This window comes from Monodon monoceros, unplaced genomic scaffold, assembly GCF_005190385.1.
Source record: "Monodon monoceros isolate NGI ecotype Baffin Bay Population unplaced genomic scaffold, NGI_Narwhal_1 Super_Scaffold_4, whole genome shotgun sequence".
Lineage (NCBI taxonomy): Eukaryota > Metazoa > Chordata > Mammalia > Artiodactyla > Monodontidae > Monodon > Monodon monoceros.
In genome coordinates, this window is record NW_021703781.1 from 74,181,021 (window position 1) to 74,206,519 (window position 25,499).

At 41.6% G+C, this 25,499-nt stretch overlaps 1 protein-coding gene across 1 annotated transcript in view; it reads right to left on the reverse strand.

The window, feature by feature from the left end:
• Positions 1-25,499, reverse strand: part of CPXM2 (carboxypeptidase X, M14 family member 2) — a 123,082-nt gene that overhangs the window by 65,666 nt on the left and 31,917 nt on the right. Inside the window, exon 4 of the mRNA XM_029201100.1 lies at positions 4,656-4,795. Coding sequence (XP_029056933.1) covers positions 4,656-4,795 — 140 coding nt within the window. The remainder of the gene's footprint in view (positions 1-4,655; positions 4,796-25,499) is intronic.

Here is a 25,499-nt window from a genome sequence, read left to right on the forward strand (position 1 = left end):
TTTTCAATCATCACATTGGTTATAACTGCAACACTCATAGATCTAATATACTTCCTGAAATCAGGAAAACAAAAGATTGGCTTTTACTAGTATATTAACATTTCTCTAAATTGCAATGTAGTGGGGAAGGATTGTTTATATTGGTGAAAAATATAAATTATTCAATATCATGAAAATAATTATATTTTATTACTTTCAAATAGTATGAATTATTTGAAAATTATTACAGTGAGAATCATAAAGTTTTTCATCAACTTGGTTAGGAACTCATCCCGGACCATGGCTAAGCGTCACGACCTGCCGTTATCACCTTTCACATCTGTATCACAGGTCTGATAACAGACCTCCTATCCCCATCCCACGACGTGTACGGTGCCGATTCTAGTTGACCTGTCAACATACTGGATTCTTCCAGACTGAGAGCTCCCTGCAGGCAGGCCAGTTCTTATACAGAGTGCTTAGCTAGGAGTGCTCAATAAACAGATGGGAACAAATAAGATGATGGACGTTCATTTTAAAATACCAACCACAGAAGTTTTATAAATGAAATATTTTCATATTGTTCTGAAATATATATTGTAAATCCAAAGTGCTCCTGTCTTCTAACAACCAGATAGATGCTACTTAGAAACAGCAACATCCATTTGGCCAACCCCCAAGAGCCATCACCCCATTTCCCCTCCATTTCTAAAACATCACCAAACAAATTGCAGCGCTCTGAGATTACGGCATGTCTGCCCATTTAACTAGAAAAAATGAAACTCTAATTCCAACTCTGCCATCGCTTGTCTTCGGTTGAATTCTACATCTGCCTGTTACCCTGCAGGATTCAAGAAGAAGCAATCCGCGCTTGGAGTGCTGGCAGGATTGTAACTTGCAGAGAGGCACCCTCAAGCTGTTTAGTATGCTTGTTACACAGTGATACTTTCATAATGCATCCTCCAGGGGTGGTCCTGTGAGGGGTCGAGGGGAGGGCCAGGCAGGCGATGCTCTCCCCACCACCATATTCACACGAAGCAGCCTCATCTGTCTGTATTTTCTAAATGTTTCCAGGAAAGACTTTATATGAAGGAAGGTCTGTGGCTAAAAATAAAGCTTGAAAACCACTGTTCGCTCTAGGTGCAGAGGGAAGCAAGTCCCATTTATTGAGCTCTTGTTACGTGCTGGGTAATTTTAAAACATCATAACATAATTCCATTTAACTTTCACCATGTCTTTATGAGTTAGACAGTAGTTAACCCATTTTACAGAAGAGCATACTGAGGTTCAAAGAAGAGAAATCTCATAACCAGCAAGAGTCAGCCATGACATTATTCCAAAGCCACATTGTTTTATGTGCCTCCACCTCTAAAAATCCTTATCACTTCTCAGTCTACTCTTTCCACGTCCCCTCCCCTCTCCCCCTTACAGTTTAAGCCTGCTTTCAGTCATTTACACTCACAATTAATTAACTCATTACCATTTGGTGTGAATGACTCTTTGCCAATCTGCTACTTCCGTACAATATTCATTCATTAAAGAATCACTGATTGAGCATCTATTAGATGTCTGGTACTGGGTCAGGTCCCAGAGACACAGACTATCAAGGCATTGCCTCTATCAAGTTCTCACAGACTAGCGGGGAGAAATATGGAAACCAATGAATAGGAATATTAAAAGTGGTACCGTAGATGGCTGTACTGGGAACAGCACGGGGATAGAGGCCCTGGAGAGGGAAAGAAGGACAGCTACTGTCTTCCTTACTATTGATATTTGGTGATTTCTGTGGTTGGCAAGCTTTCTGGTCACAGTACCTCCAGTGCCTCTGGGGCAAGGGGCTCAGACACCAAAATGTACCCGAGACTGTTTCCTCCTCACTCCTTAGTACAGAGTCCGATTCCAGGAGGTAAGATCAACTGAAACTCATCAGATTTCATTTCATTGTCCCTGACCTGAAATACATTTATACATTAAAAAAACTGACTCTTAAAAGCAATTCTATCCCTTGCCTCCCTCTTAGATGTTCCTGTCCCGGGCTTACTCAAAGAAAGATATTGTTCTACTGCAATTTCTTATTCACCCCAAACCCTCTTGTGTTTCCAGCTGAAAGAGAATGTAAACAGTACTCCTACCCTGCTCTTTCTTTCTAATCCAGTAATAACCCAACTACCGCTTCTCTAATGATACTGAGTAGACAGGTTAATATACAAGCATTAAGGTAAAATCCCTGCTCTCATCCTTACTGATGACCTCAGATCAGTCTTTCTTTCCAAGTGTCTATTCTTCTTGAGCAATTCAACTTTGTTTCCTCTAAAATTCTTGCCTTTCAGAATCTACACAGTGAAAACAATTGTTGTGGTAATAAGTCTCTGATGACAGCAAGACACACCGCAGAGCGAAAATCAGCATGTGTGAACACACACATAAGTGCTACTGAAAAGTAAAGTGAATAAAATGTGAGTAGCACAAATACGTGAACAAGCGTTGTCAAAATGTACAAATTATCCCCGCTCTGCAAATTTATTTGAAGGAAGTAATTCAAAGGAAGAAAAAAGTATATAAACGCTTTCCTGTAAAGTATGTGATAGCAGAAAATTGAGACGGCGATAGAGGCATGGCTGAGTAAATTACAGGCTATTAAAAATGATCATTATGAACTCTGAGTAACAGCATGAAAATGTTATGGATATGTTTTTAAATTAAAAATAACAAAATCGCATATGTAATATGATTACAAATCTGTAGAAAAATTATGTTTGCTTAAGGGCAGTGGAATCATGGGTAATGTTTTTAAATGTTGTTGGAGGTTACAGTATTGTCTTTACGATAAAAAAAGGTTCAGAGGAAAACGTGATGAGTCAGCCTGACAACTGTCATTTTGTAAGAAAGTCCCCTTTACGGCGACAATGACGGGCAGTTAGATGTAAGCACTGATGCCACGTTCCCTCCTCTTATCCTGGTTTTACTTATTTATTTATTTTTATTATTATTTTTTTTTTTTTGCAGTACGCAGGCCTCTCACTGCTGTGGCCTCTCCCGTCGTGGAGCACAGGCTCCGGACGCACAGGCTCAGCGGCCATGGCTCACGGGCCCAGCTGCTCCGCGGCATGTGGGATCTTCCCGGACCAGGACACGACCCCGTGTCCCCTGCATCGGCAGGTGGACTCTCAAACACCGCGCCACCAGGGAAGCCCTGGTTTACTTATTAATGTTGATCTTTCCAGGCATTAAAATGAATCTAATCAACAAAGGCAGACTTTACGTGGTTGCCAACTGGCAATCAGTAAAACCTGAAAGGGACCGAGACATGGGGTTTGAGTGTGCAGTATAGTCAGGGCAGGGGGAGGGGTGGCAGGACAGGAGGGCTCTTTGCTAACTAGGTCCACAGTCAGTTTCCTAATGTCTAAATATAAGGCATTTGTGCTCTTGGCTTCTCAGTGTAGACAGATATTAGAGGAATTGAAAATTTCTTGTTTAAATTAAGAAAGCACCCAAGGTCCTGCAGCCCCTCCTAATTCTTGCCTAACGCCCAGTCTCTGCATGTTTGCTGTCTACGCAGCTTAAACCACAGGACAACCCCACAGATGTAGTCCTGCCTCTGTCTCCACCACCATCCCTGGGCTGAAGTGGAAAGGTTTTGTTTTGTTTACATATATATTTTTTGTTTATTGTAGTAAGATACACATAACATAAAATTAATCATTTGGAAGTGTGCAATTCTGAGGCATCAAGTACATTCACACTGTTGTATAACCATCACCACCATCCATCTCCAGAAATTTTCATCGTCCCCAACTAGACTCCATGCCCATTAAACGATAACACCCTATCCCCCTCCGCCAGGCCCTGGCAGCTACCGTTCATCCTCCTTTCTGTCTCTATGACTTTAACTGTTCTAGGAACCTCATGGAAGTGGAATCATACAGTGTTTGTCCTCTTGTGTGTGGCTTATCGCACTGAGCGTAACGTCCTCAAAGTTCATGCATGTCGTACTGTGTGTCAGAATTTCCTTCCTTTTTAAGGCTGAATAATATTCGGTTGTATACACGTACCATGAGATGAGTTTTAAGGAGCTACAGCCCACCTCTCTTGGGACTACTATTATTACTGACCCAGCCCTGATCCCAAGCTCAGTTCTGAACAAGGGGCTCTTGCATCTCATTGTCAGGCCCCAGACGGACTCCTCCTTCAATTCTCCTCCTCCTCCAGTGGTTCTTTATTTGGGGACCTGCTTAGAGTTCATCTTTCTTCCCAGAATCTGGAAGATTCATCCCTTCTACCCCAGGACAGTGGCTGGAGACCATTACCTGCCACTCACTGCTTGTGCAGAGTTCCTACATTAGGCTGTGTTCAGCCCACCAGGGCACCAGTAGCTCGTCCCAGATCCAAGATGGCAGCTACCCGCCTACCCTGCCTGAGTTTGACAACACCTCTGTCTCCTCAGCCTAACCCATGGATCCTTCTCTCTGCTCCGGTATCAGGGAAGGTGTTGATCCAACAGATGCACCTTCCCAGCATGTCTACAGCAAGGCCAGCCTCCTGTCCTCACTGCAACTTTCTTCCTTTCTATTGCCTATCCCCAGATACCTCTCTGCAACTTCCCTGACCCTGTCTAAACTCTAGAACTTTAGACTCAAGGCACAGAGTCTAGGAAGCACGGGTCCAGCCACACTTACAGCCAGAGCGAGTTCCTCCCTTGAGTGATGACACCAGTGAACTTGGTCAGACGTCTGGCATCCACTTCAATCCACTGATGGAGGTCGTTCCTTCCTGCGCACCACGCCCCGTCGTAAAAATCATTTTCATTAATACCTGCCTGAAAAGAAAGAGAGGGGTGCTCTTCACTACTACATATAAAATAGATAACTAACAAGCACCTACTGTATAGCACAGGAGACTATGCTCAGTATCTTGTAATAATCTATAAGGGAAAAGAATCTGAAGAAGAATATACATATATACATGTACACGTGTGTGTGTGTGTGTGTGTGTGTGTGTATCTGAATAGCTTTGCTGTACACCTGAAACTAACACAACACTGTAAATCAACTATACGTCAATTTAAAAAGAAAAAAAAAAGAGAGGGGTGTTCTTCAAAAAGACCCAGAAGAGAAGAAAATTAAGACAAAATTTTCTATGAGATTTTGAGGAAGGGGGTTGGGAGGAATAGAAGAGAATGAGGAATTGGAAAAAAAAAAAAAAGTCATTGTGCCCTGAACTCCTTATTCTAAATCATAAAAAGGAGTTGCTTATTATTAACAAGCTGGAAATATTTCAATATGATAAGTCCTCCTCTTGCCCAGTGTAAAAGATGAAATTTAATGAGTTCTATTACTCATTCATCCAACAGACATAGACCGTCTCCTACATACCAGCCTACACATGCCAGGTGCTGGGGGTACAAAGGTGAATCATCCCCTCCTAGAATCTCAGGATCCAGGCAGGAAGAAAGACATGAAAATAGATGAATTAGAACATAATAGGGAATGTGTTATTTCGGGAATAGGAGCAAACTGCTATAGGAACACTCAAGCCTAGCACAGCTAACTTGGTCTGGGGGAGACCACGGACAGGAAGTCCCAAGTCAGAGATGATATTTGAACTTGGAGTTGAAGGTTAAGTTTATCTAGTGAAAATTTATTTATTAGCATTTAAGTCATTTGATGTGTCTGAGTGGCAGCTACTACTACTACCAAAGATTCCCTTGATCTGAATTTACAAAGTATGTGAAGTTTCTGTTCTGGAATTTTCCCTGTATTATTACCATGTGAAGAGACAATGCCCTGACCTTAAAAAAAAAAAAAAAAAAAAAAGACAAGTGAGCCAGGTGAACCTTTCTAATTTACTAAGATCTTCTCTGCATGAATCCCATTTTCCTATGGTTATTTCACAAGTGCAAAATCAGATGAAAAGAAGCTGAGTGACAGTCAACAGGTAAGAATGATAAGCCAGTCTATCTTCCCTACCTCTGAGTACTCTTCAGCTCAAATTCTTACTTTTAATGGCCAACACTGATGGGAAGCTCAGAGCTCAGCTATAGCAGAGGAACAGCTTGGCTAAGGGTCCCATTAGTGGAGCTCATCCATCACTGCACCAGCTAACATAAGCCTTGTATCAGGACCAACACAGCATATGCATTCCCAGTCCATTCCTGAAACAATCTTGAAACAGCTTTGAGGGAATGTCAGAATGCTAACATATCATGGTCTTCTAAAAGCACTACCATCTCAAATGAAGGTGAATTAAAAAACTGTTGGTCTACATTCTCCAGAGACCCAAGCTCTCAGTGAGCCAGCACCTCCATGTCTGATGGTACACAGGGTGTCTGCAATAAGGACCTAGAGGTGCTGCAAGGTTCTGCCTTCTAGAGCCATCAAAGAAAAGCTAAATTTTGCAAGTGTGTGTTAATGGTCCTACCTGTGCTTCAGTGCATTTTGTTAAAGCGATGACAACTCTTAAGTATAGCCTCTCATCTCCCAACATTACCAGTCAACAGGGAGATCACCATCCCAGCCTGAAGGCTATAATTACACAATTGCTCCCTTTCTTCATCTAAGGCACTTATCCCCCCAGTGGAGGAGACCTGAAACCCATTAACGACCTACAATATCACAATTCGTCTTCTTTCAAGAAACCATAATACACACTCCGTTTTTGTTGTGGTTCCTCTTTTCTCATAAACTGCCCATGAGACTGGTGCTTAGAATAGCTTAATTTATTAAAATTAACCTTCACCTTGTCTTTGCTATATGCCAAGTAGTGGCCCCCGCAACAGAAATACAAAGGTAGACAACACGGGCCGTCCTGCCTTCCTGGAGCTCAGAACAGGCAGATGGACTGAAGTCCCCTCACGGTGCTTGTGTCTTGGTCTTGGCATCTCAAAATCACCCACTGCACAGTGCGTTGATTAAGAGCTTGTGCTCTGAAGTCCTTTCTGGGTGTGAATCCCAGTTCTGCAACTTTCATACTGCATTAATTCAGGCAATTTGCCTAAATGCTCTTCTGTGCCTCAGTTTCCCCATCTGTTCAAGTGACAGGATGCTGCCTGTGCTTTCAACAGGGCCTGGCACTTAGAAGCATGGGCTCAAAAAGAATTGAACACTCAGTAAATGCTAGGTATCAGTACGCCTAAAACAATGAATATTTGGTAAATCATGGAAATATGGGTGTTTTAAGAATGATTTCACACTGTACAAAATTCCCGGGAATTGCAATACTATTCCAGTTCATTGGTGTCACATTTTCTATAACCTCAAATATCCAGAATAGAGTTATAAAATCTGAGAAAAGAGGAGGCCCACTGTCTAAAGTTCTTAACAGGAGTCCACGTTGCCCCCTCCGAGGGATATCTGGCAATATTTGCAGTCATTTTTGGCTGTCACAACTCGGGGAGGTGTGTGCAACTGGCAACTAACAGATGGAAGCCAGGGATGCTGCTAAACATTCTACAATGCACAGGACAGCAGCACCTCACAAAGAGCTGCCCGTCCCAAAATGTCAATCATGCAGAGCTTAAGAATGCCAGCTTATGGGCTAAGCAGGTAAGAAAGAGCTGCCCCACAGCCCAGGGTGTTCATCCCTACAGGACCACGAAAGCTTGGAGCAGCTGTCCTCGGGTCATTCGCCAAAGTCTACTGACTGGTACCTGACATTCAATTCACAGTTCCCGTTTTTGCCAGTCTGAATAGTTTGCTTCTGCTGCCAATCTCAGTTCTTCCTGAGCACCCCAGACAGTCAATTAAACGTAATAAGGTGTCAGGAGATTGAAGAGCCCTTCCTGAAGCTGACTCTTTGGGAAATGACAGCCACCTCTGCAAAATCAATTATACATTTATAAAGCAAGCATCTGGGAGAATTCAATGAAAGAGGAGGTACCAGCCCCAGAGATGTCACCAAATTACACCAGAATGCCAAAAATGATATCAGTAAAATGTCCGCTACTGTAGGATGTGCTCCACAAAAATGAGGCAGAACACCAAAAAGAGGAAGATATCAGACCCAGAAAAAAAGGGTTCCGACATAGGAGGGACTTCTCAGAATGATGGTGAAGAAGTCCCGAGATACTAGTGATGTAAAAGACCCAGAAAGCAACCTATTCAGAATACAGCAGGTCAAAGGGATCCTGAAAGAATGTCTACAGAAACACAAAAAAAACAAAAGTCAGACTGAACATCATTGAACAGATCTGACCTTACAGAAAGTTATACTGAAGGGTATTTTACAGACCCAGACTATTGCAGGGTGTGGGGAGATGTTTTTAAAAACATGAGCAGTTCCAGGAAAACAAAAAGTTGTCAAGAAATTAGATAAAAGAAACGATTTCTTGGCTCAAAACTACAATAATTCTTGGCTCAAAGTAAGCAATATTTATAGTCATAACAATGAAAACCTCAAATGTAAATTTATCCAAAATCTGAGATGCGACTTTACTGGAAAGATTAAAGAGGGGTAAAGGAGTGATTTTAAAAATGAGCTGAAATTCTCATCTTCCGTAATAAGAATTCAAAAGATAAAGTCCCAAATTTATATAAACCAGTACATATCAATATGTGCATATTATTTAGAAATCAAGATTTAAATGTCCAAAGAAACAATTTAAAAGAGTTGGAAGTAGTTGCCCCATTCACAGCATTCAGGGGCAGTCAGGGGGTGGGGTGGAACGTGGAATGCCTCAACAGGAACTACTGTTTTGTTTTTGTTTTTTACAACTTTACTAGGAATAACTGACAGATACAATTGTATATATTTAAAGTGTACAACATGATGATTTGATATGCATATACATTATGGAATGATCACCAAGATCAAGATAATTAATGCAGCCATCACCTCTGGTGTTAACTCACTTTTTTGTCTGTGCGGTGAGAATGCTTAAGATTTAACTCTCAATAACTTTCAAGTATTATACAATACTGTATTATTGACTATAATCACCATGCTATATGTTACATCCTTTGAACTTATTCTTCTTATAACTGAAAATGTATACCCTTTAACCTACATCTCCCCATTTCCCCTCCTGCTCAGCCCGTGGCAACCACCATTCTATTGTTTATTTGTTATAATCCTTTAATGCTTTGATTTCTTTAACTACTTGCTCATAAAACTGATTAAAATAAATTTTAATTTTAATGAGGAAAGGAAAGGAGATACACAGATATAAATAATAACCGATATACAACCTACTTTTAAAATTATTCTTGACTAGGCACTCTGATCTGAAGTGCCAATGAAACTAGACGAAGCACAAAGAGAAGGAAAAAAAAAAGCAAGCTGCAAACCCTCTGAAAAAAAATGCCTCTGCACCTCTAGCTTGTGCGGAGGTTGGTGTCTTCAGTGGAGTCTCCTATTGCAGGGGGACCTTCAAGATGGCAGAGAAGTAAGACGTAGAGATCACCTTCCTCTCTACAAATGCAGCAAAAATACATCTACATGTGAACAACTCCTACAGAACACCTACTGAACGCTGGCAGAAGGCCTCAGACTTCCCAAAAGGCAAGAAAATCCCCACTTACCTGCCGTGTGGCTGACAGGGTCTTGGTGCTCTCGCCTGGTGTCAAGCCTGAGCCTCCGAGGTGGGAGAGCCGAGTTCAGGACGTTGAACCACCAGAGGCCTCCCGGCCCTACATAATATCAATCAGTGAGAGCTCTCCCAGAGATCTCCATCTCAATGCTAAGACCCAGCTCTACCCAACGGCCAACAAGCACCACTGTTGGATGTCCCATGCCAAACAACTAGCAAGACAGGAACACAGCCCCACCCATAAGCAGAGAGGCTGCCTAAAATCATACTAAGTTCACAGACACCCCAAAACACGCCGCCGGACATGGCCCTGCCCACCAGAAAGACAAGGTCCAGACCCACCCACCAGAACACAGGCACCAGTCCCCTCCAACAGGAAACCTACACAAGCCACTGAACCAACCTCACCCACTGAGGGCAGACACCAAAAACAAAAGAAACTACGAACCTGCAGCCTGCAAAAAGGAGACCCCAAACAAAGTAAGATAAACAAAATGAGAAGACAGAGAAATATGCAGCAGATGAAGGAGCAAGGTAAAAACCCACCAGACCAAACACATGAAGAGGAAATAGGCAGTCTACCTGAAAAAGAGTTCAGAGTAATGACAGTAAAGATGATCCAAAATCTTGTTAGTAGAATGGAGAAAATACAAGAAACGTTTAACAAGGACCTAGAAGAACCAAAGAGCAAACAATGATGAACAACAAAATAAATGAAATTAAAAATACTCTAGAAGGAATCAATAGCAGAATAACTGAGGCAGAAGAACGGATAAGTGACCTGGAAGATAAAACAGTGGAAATAACTACCACAGAGCAGAATAAAGAAAAAAGAATGAAAACAATTGAGGACAGTCACAGAGACCTCTGGGACAACATTAAATGCACCATTTTAGGGGTCCCAGAAAAAGGAGAGAAAAAGAAACGGTCTGAGAAAATATTTGAAGAGATCATAGTTGAACACTTCCCTAACATGGGAAAGGAAATAATCAATCAAGTCGAGCAAGTGCAGAGGGTCCCCTACAGGATAAATCCAAGGAGAAACACACCAAGACACATATTAATCAAACTACCAAAAATTAAATACAAAGGAAAAATATTAAAAGCAGTGAGGGAAAAGCAACAAATAACATACAAGGGAATTCCCATAAGGTTAACAGCTGATCTTTCAGCAGAAACTCTGCAAGCCAGAAGGGAGTGGCAGGACATATTTAAAGTGATGAAAGGGAAAAACCTATAACCAAGATTACTCTACCCAGCAAGGATCTCATTCAGATTCGACGGAGAAATTAAAACCTTTACAGACAAGCAAAAGTTAAGACAATTCAGCACCACCAAACCAGCTTTACAACAAATGCTACAGGAACTCCCCTAGGCAGGAAATACAAGAGAAGGAAAAGACCTACAAAACAAACCCAAAACAATTAAGAAAATGGTCATAGGAACATACATATCGATAATTACCTTAAATGTAAATGGATTAAATGCTCTAACCAAAAGACACAGACTGGCTGAATGGAAACAAAAACAAGACCCATATGTATGCTGTCTACAAGAGACCCACTTCAGACCTAGGGACACATACAGACTGAAAGTGAGGGGATGGAAAAAGATAGTCCATGCAAATGGAAACAAAAAAATATCTGGAGTAGCAATTGTCATATCAGACAAAATAGACTTTAAAATAAAGACTATTACAAGACACAAAGAAGGACACTACATAGTGATCAAGGGTTCAATCAGAGAAGAAGATATAACAATTGTAAATATTTATGCACCCAACATAGGAGCACCTCAATACATAAGGCAAATGCTAACAGCCATAAAAGGGGAAATCGACAGTAACACAATCATAGTAGGAGACTTTAACACCCCACTGTCACCAATGGACAGATCATCCAAAATGAAAATAAATAAGGAAATACAAGCTTTAAATGACACATTAGACTACATGGACTTAATTGATATTTACAGGACATTCCATTCAAAAACAACAGAATACATTTTCTTCTCAAGTGCTCATGGAAAATTCTCCAGGATAGACCCTATTTTGGGTCACAAATCAAGCCTTGGTAAATTTAAGAAAATTGAAATCGTATCAAGTATCTTTTCCAACCACAACACTATAAGAATACATATCAATTACAGGAAAAAAATTTAGAAAATACAAACACATGGAGGCTAAACAATACTCTACTAAATAACCAACAGATCACTGAAGAAATGAAAGAGGAAATCAAAAAATACCTAAAAACAAATGTCAATGAAAAAGCGATGACCCAAAACCTACGGGATGCAGCAAAAGCAGTTCTAAGAGGGAAGTTTATAGCAATAGAATCCTACCTCAAGAAACAAGAAAAATCCCAAATAAACAACCTAACCTTACACCTAAAGCAATTAGAGAAAGAAGAACAACAACAACAAAAAACCCCCAAAGTTAGCAGAAGGAAGGAAATCATAAAGATCAGATCAGAAATAAATGAAAAAGAAATGAACAAAACAATAGCAAAGATCAATAAAACTAAGAGCTGGTTCTTTGAGAACATAAACAAAATTGATAAACCATTAGCCAGATTCATCAAGAAGAAAAGGGAGAAGACTCAAATCAACAGAATTAGAAATGAAAAAGGAGAAGTAACAGCTGACACTGAAGAAATACACAGGATCATGAGAGATGACTACAAGCAACTATATGCCAATAAAATGGACAACCTGAAAGAAATGGACAAACTATTAGAAAAGCACAACGCTCCAAGACTGGACCAGGAAGAAACAGAAAATATAAGCAGACCAATCACAAGCACTGAAACTGAAACTGTGATTAAAAATCTTCCAACAAACAAAAGCCCAGGACCAGATGCCTTCACATGCAAATTTTATCAACCATTTAGAGAAGAGCTAACAACTGTTCTTCTCAAACTCTTCCACAATACAGCAGAGGGAGGAACACTCCCAAACTCATCTATGAGGCCACCATCATCCTGATACCAAAACCAGACAAAGATGTCACAAAAAGAAGAGAAAACTACAGGCCAATATCACTGATGAACATAGATGCAAAAATCCTAAACAAAATACTAGCAAACAAAGCACATTAAAAGGATCATACACCATGATCAAGTGGGGTTTATCCCAGGAATGCAAGGATCCTTCAGTATACACAAATCAATCAGTGTGATACAGTATATTAACAAATTGAAGGAGAAAAACCATATGATCATCTCAATAGGTGGAGAAAAAGCTTTCGACAAAACTCAACACCCATTTATGATAAAATCTCTCCAGAAAGCAGGCATAGCGGGAACCTTCCTCAACATAATAAAGGCCATATATGACAAAACCAAAGCCAAAATCTTTCCCAATGGTGAAAAACTGAAACCATTTCCTCTAAGATCAGGAACAAGACAAGGCTGTCCACTCTCACCACTATTATTCAACATAGTTTGGGAAGTTTTAGCCACGGCAATAGGAGAAGAAAAAGAAATAAAAGGAATCCAAATACGAAAAGAAGTAAAACTGTCACTGTTTGCAGATGACATGATGCTATACATAGAGGATCCTAAAGATGCTACCAGAAAACTACTAGAGTTAATCAATGAATTTGGTAAAGTAGCAGGATACAAAATTAATACACAGAAATCTCTTGCATTCTTATACACTAATGATGAAAAATCTGAAAGAGAAATTAAGAAATCACTCCCATTTACCATTGCAACAAAAAGAATAAAATACCTAGGGATAAACCTACCTAAGGAGACAAAAGACCTGTGTGCAGAAAACTATAAGACACTGATGAAATAAATTAAAGATGATACAAACAGATGGAGAGATATACCATGTTCTTGGATTGGAAGAATCAACATTGTGAAAATGACTATACTACCCAAAGCAATCTACAGATTCAATGCAATCCCTATAAAACTACCAATGGCATTTTTCACAGAACTAGAAGAAAAAATTGCACAATTTGTATAAAAACACAAAAGACCTTGAATAGTGAAAGCAATCTTGAGAAAGAAAAATGGAGCTGGAGGATTCAGGTTCCTGGACTTCAGACTATATTACAAAGCTACAGTAATCAAGACAGTATGGTACTGGCACAAAAACAGAAATATAGATCAATGGAACAAGATAGAAAGCCCAGAGATAAACCCACTCATGTATGGTCACCTTATCTTTGATAAAGGAGGCAAGAATACACAATTGAGAAAAAACAGCCTCTTTAATAAATGGTGCTGGGAAAACTGGACAGCTACACGTAAAAGAATGAAATTAGAACACTTCCTAACACCACACACAAAAATAAACTCAAAATGGATTAAAGACCTAAATGGTAAGGCCAGACATCATCAAACTCTTAGAGGAAAACATAGGCAGAACACTCTATGACATAAATCACAGCAAGATCCTTTTTGACCCACCTCCTAGAGAAATGGAAATAAAAACAAAAATAAACAAATGGGATCTAATGAAACTTAAAAGCTTTTGCACAGCAAATGAAACCATAAACAAGATGAAAAGACAACCCTCAGAATGGGAGAAAATATTTGCAAGCAAAGCAACTGACAAAGGATTAATCTCCAAAATATACAAGCAGCTCATGCAGCTCAATATCAGAGAAACAAACAACCCAATCCAAAAATGGGCAGAAGACCTAAACAGACATTTCTCCAAAGAAAATATACAGATTACAGCAAACACATGAAAGGATGCTCAACATCACTAATCATTAGAGAAATGCAAATCAAAACTACAATAAGGTATCACCTCACACCAGTCAGAATGGCCATCAACAAAAAAATCTACAAACAATAAATGTTGGAGAGGGTGTGGAGAAAAGGGAACCCTCTTGCACTGTTGGTGGGAATGTAAATTGATACAGCCACTATGGAGAACAGTATGGACGTTCCTTAAAAAACTAAAAATAGAACTGAACTACCATACGACCCAGCAATCCCACTATTGGGCATATACCCTGAGAAAACCATAATTCAAAAAGAGTCATGTACCACAATGTTCATTGCAGCTCTATTTACAATAGCCAGGACATGGAAGCAACCTACATGTCCATCGATAGATGAATGGATAAAGGAGATGTGACACATATATACAATGTAATATTACTCAGCCATAAAAAGAAACGAAATTGAGTTATTTGTAGTGAGGTGGATGGACCTAGAGTCTGTCATACAGAGTGAAGTAAATCAGAAAGAGAAAAACAAATACCATATGCTAACATATATATATGGAATCTAAAAAAAAAAAAAAAAAAAGTCCTGATGAACCTAGGGGCAGGACAGAAATAAAGAGCGAGAGGTAGAGAATGGACTTGAGGACATGGGGAGGGGGAAGGATAAGCTGGGACAAAGTAAGAGAGTGGCATGGACATATATACACTACAAAATGTAAAATAGCTAGTGGGAAGCAGCTGCATAGCACAGGGGGATCAGCTCCGTGCTTTGTGACCACCTAGAGGGGTGGGATAGGGAGGGTGGGAGGGAGACACAAGAGGGAAGGGATATGGGGATATATGTATATGTATAGCTGATTCACTTTGTTATACAGCAGAAACTAACACACTATTGTAGAGCAATTATACTCCAATAAAGATGTTTAAAAATAAATAAATAAAATAAAATTATTCTTTAATTATCCAGGTGTCTACGCAGCACCTACTATGTTCTAGGCGTTATGCAAAATGCTTTGCTTTATGGCACATATAGAAGACTGCGAATCTCAAAGTCACTCTGCTGCTGTGAAATCATTGATCTCCACTGTACATATTTCATGATCATGGGCTGCCTCTATACAGAAACATCTGGAAGCAAATTAAAAAGTTATATCCAAGTGAATGTAACTAGTTAGTGATTCCAGGATAATTAAAACAGCTGCCTGCCACTTTGCAGAATAGCCTAGTGCTATTTGGACAAAAACAGAAAAAAGTAATAGTTATTTTTAAATACTTTTGAGAAAAAAATATTAGAAGCAGAGGCTGAAACGTCATAGCTACCGACGAGTTAGCTCCTTTGGAGGCAGTGGTTACCTAAAAATGTTAGATGTGACATCTGATTATTATAGGTAAGTAACTAATCTCCCATAAAAGGCCATAACGTGGTCTGAATACCTACCTTCAGTAAACCTCTGTGATAAACCCATAAAATTACCTGGGTGCAAATCAGCTGATCCTTCTGCAAATTAGCAGAGCTCCCTGCTAGTTCAGGCCTTAGTCACCAGTAAAGTTGGTTAAAAAGAAACAATCATTGTTTTTGAAGCCATTTTGTAAACCCCAAACCAATTTTTAAAAATTTTCTTGCACTGGCTAAGGAAACCAATAAACATCTAGAGTATGAAATTAAAAACATTTAAAAGTAAAATCTATTAGGGAATTCCCTGGTGGTCCAGTGGTTAGGACCTTGTGCTTTCACTGCTGATGCCCTGGGTTTCCTGGATTGGTTTTCCTGTTTTCTCATTTTATATAAATGAAACTTTCTGTAGCTACTCTTTTGTGCCTGGCTTCTTCCACTCAATATGAAATCTGTGAGATTCATCCATATTACTGCAGGTAACAGTAACTTACTCCTTTTCGCTGTTGTATAGTATTCCACTGTGTGCATATACAAATGACTTATCCATTGTAGTGGTGATGGACATGTGGATTATTACTATTTGGGGGTATCATGAATAATAATGCTATGAACCTACCTGTACATGTCATTTGTACACATATGAATGCATTTCTTTTAGGCATAAGAGTGAATTTGTTAGATTAACAGGTATGAGAATGTTGAGCTTCAGCAGATACTGCCAAAGAGATTCCCAAAGTGGCTGTGCTATTTCACAATCCCAGCACTGTATAAAAATTTCTATTGCTCCACATCTTTGCCCACACCTGATATTGTCCTTTTTCTTTTTTTTGAATTTTTGAATTTTATTTTTTTTTTTATACAGCAGGTTCTTATTAGTCATCAATTTTATACACATTAGTGTATACATGTCAATCCCAATCACCCAATTCATCACACCACCATCCCTACCCCCCCGCAGCTTTCCCCCCTTGGTGTCCATACGTTTTTTTCTCTACATCTGTGTCTCAACTTCTGCCCTGCAAACCGGTTCACCTGTACCATTTTTCTAGGTTCCACATACATCCGTTAATATACGATATTTGTTTTTCTCCTTCTGACTTACTTCACCCTGTATGACAGTCTCTAGACCCATCCACGTCTCAACAAATGACCCAATTTCGTTCCTTTTTATGGCTGAATAATATTCCATTGTATACATGTACCACTTCTTCTTTACCCATTCATCTGTCAATGTGCATTTAGGTTGCTTCCATGACCTGGCTATTGTAAATAGAGCTGCAATGAACACTGTGGTACATGACTCTTTTTGAATTATGGTTTTCTCTGGGTATATGCCCAGTAGTAGGATTACTGGATCATATGGTAATTCTATTTTTAGTTTTGTAAGGAACGTCCATACTGTTCTCCATAGTGGCTGTATCAATTTACATTCCCACCAACAGTGCAAGAGGGTTCCCTTTTCTCCACACCCTCTCCAGCATTTGTTGTTTGTAGATTTTCTGATGATGCCCATTCTAACTGGTGTGAGGTGATACCTCATTGTAGTTTTGATTTGCATTTCTCTAATAATTACTGATGTTGAGCAGCTTTTCATGTGCTTCCTGGCCATCTGTATGTCTTCTTTGGAGAAATGTCTATTTAGGTCTTCTGCCCATTTTTGAATTGGGTTGTTTGTTTCTTTAACATTGAGCTGCATGAGCTGTTTATACATTTTGGAGATTAATCCTTTGTCCGTTGATTTGTTTGCAAATATTTTCTCCCATTCTGAGGGTTGTCTTTTCGTCTTGTTTATGGTTTCCTTTGCTGTGCAAAATCTTTAAAGTTTCATTAGGTCCCATTTGTTTATTTTTGGTTTTATTTCCATAACTCTAGGAGGTGGATCAAAAAAGATCTTGCCGTGATTTATGTCAAAGAGTGTTCTTCCTATGTTTTCCTCTAAGAGTTTTATAGTGTCCGGTCTTACATTTAGGTCTCAAATCCATTTTGGGTTTATTTTTGTGTGTGGTGTTAGGGAGTGTTCTAATTTCATTCCTTTACATGTAGCTGTCCAGTTTTCCCAGCACCACTTATTGAAGAGACTGTCTTTTCTCCATTGTATATGCTTGCCTCCTTTGTCATAGATTAGTTGACCACAGGTGTGTGGGTTTATCTCTGGGCTTTCTATCTTGTTCCATTGATCTATGTTTCTGTTTTTGTGCCAGTACCATATTGTCTTGATTACTGTAGCTTTGTAGTATAGTCTGAAGTCAGGGAGTCTGATTCCTCCCACTCCGTTTTTTTCCCTCAAGAGTGCTTTGGCTATTCGGGGTCTTTTGTGTCTCCATACAAATTTTAAGATATTTTGTTCTAGTTCCATAAAAAATGCCATTGGTAATTTGATAGGGATTGCATTGAATCTGTAGATTGCTTTGGGTAGTATAGTCATTTTCACAATATTGATTCTTCCAATCCAAGAACATGGTATATCTCTCCACCTGTTTGTATCATCTTTAATTTATTTTATCAGTGTCTTATAGTTTTCTGCATACAGGTCTTTTGTCTCCTTAGGTAGGTTTATCCCTAGGTATTTTATTCTTTTTGTTGCAATGGTAAATGGGAATGTTTCCTTAATTTCTCTTTCAGACTTTTCATCTTTAGTGTATAGGAATGCAAGAGATTTCTGTGCATTAATTTTGTATCCTGCAACTTTACCAAATTCATTGATTGGCTCTAGTAGTATTCTGGTGGCATTTTTAGGATTCCCTATGTATAGTATCATGTCATCTGCAGTGACAGTTTGTCTCTTGTAACATTCTTTATTTTAAAGTCTATTTTATCTGATTTAAAGTCTATTTTATCTGTAGTATTGCTACTCCAGCTTTCTTTTGATTTCCATTTGCATGGAATATCTTTTTCCATCCCCTCATTTTCAGTCTGTATGTGTCCCTAGGTCTGAAGTGGGACTCTTGTCGACAGCATATATATGGGTCTTGCTTTTGTATCCATTCAGCAAGCCTGTGTCTTCTGGTTGGAGCATTTAATCCATTCACGTTTAAGGTAATTATCGATATTTATGTTCCTATGACCATTTTCTTAATTGTTTTGGGTTTGTTTTTGCAGGTCCTTTTCTTCTCTTGTGTTTCCCACTTAGAGAAGTTCCTTTAGCATTTGTTGCAGAGCTGGTTTGGTGGTGCTGAATTCTCTTAGCTTTTGCTTGTCTGTAAAGCTTTTGATTTCTCCATTGAATCTGAATGAGATCCTTGCTGGGTAGAGTAATCTTGGTTGTACATTCTTCCCTTTCATCACTTTAAGTATATCATGCCACTCCCTTCTGGCTTGCAGAGTTTCTGCTGAGAAATCAGCTGTTAACCTTATGGGAGTTCCCTTGCATGTTATTTGTCGTTTTTCCCTTGCTGCTTTCAATAATTTTTCTTTGGCTTTAATTTTTTGCCAATTTGATTACTATGTGTCTCGGCGTGTTTCTCCTTGGGTTTATCCTGAATGGGACTCGCTGCGCTTCCTGGACTTGGGTGGCTATTTCTTTTCCCATGTTAGGGAAGTTTTCAACTATAATCTCTTCAAATATTTTCTCTGGTCCTTTCTCTCTCTCTTCTCCTTCTGGAACCACTATAATGCGAATGTTGTTGTGTTTTATGTTGTCCCAGAGGTTTCTTAGGCTGTCTTCATTTCTCTTCATTCTTTTTTCCTTATTCTGTTCCACAGCAGTGAATTCCACCATTCTGTCTTCCAGGTCACTTATCCATTCTTCTGCCTCAGTTATTCTGCTATTGATTCCTTCTAGTGTAGTTTTCATTTCAGTTATTGTATTGTTCATCTCGTTTGTAATTCTTCTAGGTCTTTGTTAAACATTTCTTGCATCTTCACGATCTTTGCCTCCATTCTTTTTCCGAGGTCCAGGATCATCTTCACTATCATTATTCTGAATTCTTTTTCTGGAAGGTTGCCTATCTCCACTTCATTTAGTTGTTTTTCTGGGGTTTTATCTTGTTCCTTCATCTGGTACATAGTCCTCTGCCTTTTCACCTTGTCTATCTTTCTGTGAATGTGGTTTTTGTTCCACAGGCTGCAGGATTGTAGTTCTTCTTGCTTCTGCTCTGATATTGTCCTTTTTTAAAAAGCCATCCTAGTGTCTATCACACCTCGTTGTGATTTTAATCTGTATTTACTTGATGACTAATGATAAAGAGCACTTTTTACTATGTTTATTGGCCATGATATTGCTCCATAACCATAGCAGGGCTCCAGCATGCTGGCTTTGCTTTAGTTCCTCAAATATATCATATTCTCTCCAACACAGGGCCTTTGCACACACTGTTCTGTTCAACCTGGAATTCTCTCCTATCCCCTCTGCCAACTCTTCAACTGATAAACTCTTAACTTCTAATCCTGCTTCACATCTTGTAGCCCATCCCCAGGAAAGCCTTCCAGATTTCTAGATTGAGGCAGGTTTGTTGGGCATAGCAAACCATGGTGTTATGGGTTGGATTATGTCCTCCAAAAAGATATGTTCAAGCCCTAATCCCTGGAACCTCAGAATGTGAATTTATTTGGGAATAGGGTTGTTGCAGATGAAATTAGTTAGGCAATGATAAGGGCCCTAAACCCAATGACTGGTGTCCTTATAAGAAGGGGAAATCTGGATACAGAGACAGACATACAGAGAGGAAAGATGATGTAGGAGCACACAGGGAGACCGCCCATGACCATAGAGCCAGAGACTAGAGTGATGCCACCACAAGCCAAGGAACATCCTGGGCCGCATGGGGACCAGAAGCTGGAAGAGGCAAGGAAGGGTCCTTTCCTCGCAGCCTCAGAGGGAGCGCAGACCTACAAGCACTTTGATTTCACACTTCCAGCCTCTGAATTGTGAGAGAATAAATTCCTGTTGCTTTAAGCTGCCCAGTTTGTGACACTTTGCTATGGAGGCCCCAGGAAACTAATGCACCAGGTCCTCTCCTTCTGCGTATGCATTACAGGTTGTAATTGGGCATTCACCTGTGAGATTTTTTTAAAAAATAATTTCCTTTCCCCATTACATTATCCAAGGCCAAAAAAACATCGGAGGAGGCATCCTTGACTCCTCTTTTTCTCACACCCTCTTCCAAACTTCATCCACTTCATCAGAAAAGCCTACTTTCAAAATATCCAACATCCAACCACTTCTCACCACCTCCACACTCCCGTCTTGGCCGGAGCCAGCACCACCTCTTGTCCGGGATGCTGAGATCACCCCCTGCCACACCAGCCTTCTGCTGCTCCTTGGTAACTGGTAATGCCTGGCCTGCTGTCGGCGCAGGACACTCAGGCCACTCCCACTGCCCAGATGCTCCTCGCACAGCTACTTGAGCCCCTGCTGATCCTTAAGCACAGATATTACCTCCCAAAAGCCCAGACCTTGATCACTTTTAACTATAACCTGCCCCTTCCCCACAGCCGGCCCTCCTGACCCCACTGTCGGCTACAGGTTTGGTTTTCTTCTCTCCGTCACACTTATCACCTTCTAACATTCTATAAAAATTTTTATTACTTTTCTTGCTTTTATGTGCCTCCCTCCCTCTAGACCGTAAGCTCTCAGATGGCAAGGATCTCTGTCTGTTTTGGTCATTGAGGCATCCCAAGCATGTAGCACAGGGCCCAGTACACAGGAGGTCCTCCAGAAACATTTGCTAAAAGATCAGGGACTGTTTCTGGTTTTGCTCATCATCGTCTCCCCAGGACTTGTGATTTTTAGTGTCTGCCCAGCACCAATAAGGTCCCCAGGAGGTGGGGTTTTTAACGAAATGAATGAATACAAGAAAGAATCTGTTCTGATCTTTCTTTCCCTCCTCCCTTCCTGTCTTTCATACTCTCCCCACACAAGTCTTCCCTGCTTGTGCAGTGTGTGCTGTGTCCACTGGAGCCCTAGCTCAGAATGACCTGCACCCCTGACTCTTAACTGTACACGTCCAGGAGACAGTCTGGCTGGCCTGCGTGTGGCTGGGCAGACAGCCCAGAGGGCCCATCCCCACGAGGCACCATTTGAGAAGGCACAGTTGGGTTGTGCCAACTGAATGGACACGAGGTCCCACGGGGGTGACTGCTGACACCCCTCAGACTTCTCTGGGTCTTGCCAGGATGTAGGCCTGGAAGGTACTAGGTGATGCAGAAGCCAGTGGTCAAGGAGATGAGTCAGAAGGTGGGGTGCTGGGGGAAACCACAAGCTAGTGAACACACTGAACCTTCTCGTGGGCACCTGAGATGCGCCAAAAGGAGCACAGAAAACCCTACGGCCGGAAAAGTTCAATCTGAGCCTCAGCTCTGCACTTACTGGCTGTCGGGTTAGGGCAGGTCAGTCAGCCTCTGACTTCAATTCCTTTTCTCTAAACCAGAGTTTCCCTCTGAGTATGCTGAAGATGAAATGAAATATTAACTTAATGAAATTTAGTAAAATAGTAAAGAAAAATCCACATGGCAAGCAGAACGGAGTCCACTTCTGCACCAGGGAGTCGGTGCTTCCAGAATGGCCTGGGATCCAAAGGTCAGGCGCCTCTGTTACTCGGGGCTCCCCTGTCCTCGTTGCCCTGCTCTGCTCCTAGTTATCACACTCGCGTTTCGCGATGCTTCCGAGAATGAGGCCGGTACATCAACCTCATTATGGCAAATTCTCACCTTGAACTTTCCGAAAGTCATGATTTAAAATACTCAGTCCTGCTATTCCCATAAAGATCCTAATACCTCAAATTCCAACATCTTGGCATCCAAACACTGTGTCCCAGACTGTTTCTTGAAGCCAGATGTGGAATGAAATCCCTTTATCGGAAACGAGCACAACATTCCTTGATTTGGAAACTATCCCCACTGTGATGATTTCTGCCTCTGCAGAGCCCGGCACATAAACAGTGAGGGCTTGTCGAGTCACACCAAGGGTTTGTACAGCCAGAAAGAAATGGGAGGCTGACAGGCAGAGACATGGGATGGTGTGAAGGAACAGACAGGCTTTGGGGTCAGAAGACCTCGGGTGTAGATGATTCCAGCAACAGGCAGGAGCGGGGGAGAGCGGGGTGACGCCTGAGAAAACTGTGCTGCCCTGGGTGGTCCCCATACTCTTCCCGCCCAGATAAACGTGGGGCACCAGGTGTCTCAGGGCCAAAGAGGACAAGGGGACAGATGTGTGGGATGTGCCCATGCTCGTGAACTTCGACATCAGGATAAAACTTGGTTCAATGCTCTATAACCGACTCCCTGTGGGTATATCTGAAGCCACGGGCGTTGGTCATCTTCATGGCTTACACCTCATGTCAGGTAAAAAGATGATCAGGTCATTGGCAGTGGGTTCTAATATCAGCACCCGGGTGCTCTGTGGAATTTATTGAATGGAATGACTTACAAGAGGAGCTGTGTTTCGTCCCAGTGGTGCTGAGAAATGGTTCAGACAGATGCTATTATAACCAGACATTTCCTCATCAAAGAGGGGTCACACACGTGAGACAGGTCGTGGGCCACAGAGAGTCAAATAATGGTGACCAGGCATTGCAAAGACATCTGCATGTGTTAATGCCCCATGTATTTTCTTGCAACCTCAAAACACCAGCTCTTTCTTTAAAACTCTGATCAGAGGGCTTCCCTGGTGGCGCAGTGGTTGAGAGTCCGCCTGCCGATGCAGGGGACGCGGGTTCGTGCCCCGGTCCGGGAAGATCCCACATGCCGCGGAGCGGCTGGGCCCGTGAGCCATGGCCGCTGAGCCTGCGCGTCTGGAGCCTGTGCCCCGCAACGGGAGAGGCCACAACAGTGAGAGGCCCGCGTACCACAAAAACAAACAAAAAAAAACCTCTGATCAGAATATCAACTCTCTTACATTCCCGATGATAGGCAGCAATCACAGTGACATCCTGAGGTCCGGCCAGGCTCTCAGTATTTCATTTCTTCCGATCACATGTCAGGCTTATACTTACCATAACTTTAGAGTCTTAAGAATGAAATCGAAACCCAGCCCTTTGAAATGGCGAGTGCTGCTATAAGCTGCTCAAGCTTTGCAGCTAAGAGAGCGTCCACCATCACAACGGTGGTGGGATAAATCACCCAGAGAGTAGCGCTGTCTCTGACTCCACCTTGCTGAGTTTATGAGCCATGGAAAATCTCTCAGCGTCCTTAGAGGATTCTGCTGGGACAGGAGAGGTGATGAGCTGCCAGTAAATGACCCACCTGAATACAGGAGTACCTCCTAAAACCAATCAAAGGCAAACGCTCCAAGTGTGATTTTAGAGGTCATTACTGAAACTTTCTCTCTGAGACCTCGAATGTTCATTTCCAAGCTGCCTGTGATTGGTCCCAGAGCAGAAGAAGCCAATGATTGTTTCTAAATGCGATCACAGCCTCACAAGTGAGTTAGTATAAAAGGATCCTGGGCACACTGGAAGAATCATCCTAGGTGAGAGAACCAACCTTTGCTACCCTGCTGAACTGGATCTCTCCCTTGAATTCCTGAAGATCTCTCTTGTGCCAGTGTACCAATGAAACGTAAACCAGGGCTTCTCCTCCAAGCCAATATTATTAAATTGACACAAGCAAAACTCCACTTGCAAAAAAGAGAAGTTATAAGTTGAGTTATAAGGTGCTTTTAGTCTTTCAAAGTCTTATGGTTAAAATGAGGACAAAAGAATGCTACAGACCGAATACTTGTGTCCCCTCAGTATTCATAGGTTGAAACCTAATCTCCAAGGTGATGGTATTAGGATGTGGGGCCTTTGGGAGGTGGTTAGGTTACGATGGTGGAGCCCTCTTGAATGAGATTAATGCTCTTATAAAAGAGACCCCGCAGAGCTCCCTCACCCCTTCCACCACGTGAGGACAAAGGAGAAGACAGTCGTCTATGAACCAGGAAGCAGGCCCTCCCTCACCAGACTCCGAATCGGCCGGCACCTTGATCTTGGACTTTCCAGCCACCAGAACTGTGAGAAATAAATCTGTGTTGCTTCTAAGCCACCCAGTCTAAGGCATTCTTTTATAGCATCCCCCAATGGACTAACACCGAGACAGTTGTTTCTGCTACAACGTGGCAAATGCAGTTCAGTAAACGCTCATCGTCTGCAAAATCTTGCACTTATAAAATCCAAGTTCACAGGAAAAATAAGGTTCAAAATCTATGCAGCTCTGTAATCAGAACAAAAACAACAATCAATCAATTCCAAAAACCATCACTACTGGTAAGGAGACACGTTCAATTGATTTAAAACAATTTTTTTTTTTTTTTTGCGGTACGTGGGCCTCTCACTGCTGTGGCCTCTCCCGTTGCGGGGCACAGGCTCCGGACACGCAGGCTCAGCGGCCATGGCTCACGGGCCCAGCCGCTCCGCGGCATGTGGGATCCTCCCAGACCGGGGCACGAACCCGCGTCCCCTGCATCGGCAGGCGGACTCTCAACCACTGCACCACCAGGGAAGCCCTGATTTAAAACAATTTTTTAAATACAGCTATAATGATAGAATTTGACCTTAAAAAACCACAGTTAAAGCAGTATGTTGGAAAGGGGTGTAAGGAAGAATGGAAGCTGCTGGGTTGTGAGCAAATGGGCAAAGGACCTGAGCGGTAAGCGTCCTAGGACAGGGTACATGGCCACCCTGAGCCAGAGCACCGCAGAGTGACGAGCACCATGGACAGGACCGAGTTCTTCCGAGGCTTCTGCCCGCAGCTGTGTTGATGGTCCCCGGGGTCAGGGCTGCCGCCTGGTCCCGCAAAACACTGATGTACTGGCAAAAATGGTACATGAACCAACCCTACTTCTGTGCCACAATGACATCATCCCATACTTGGCAATCACACATGAGCAAATTTGCAATAACAAAACACCAAGACGTCCAACCTGCCTGCACCAACCCCATCCACTTCGGGGAGACTTCAAGGCAGCCACGGTGCCCTTCGCATTGCACAGCTCC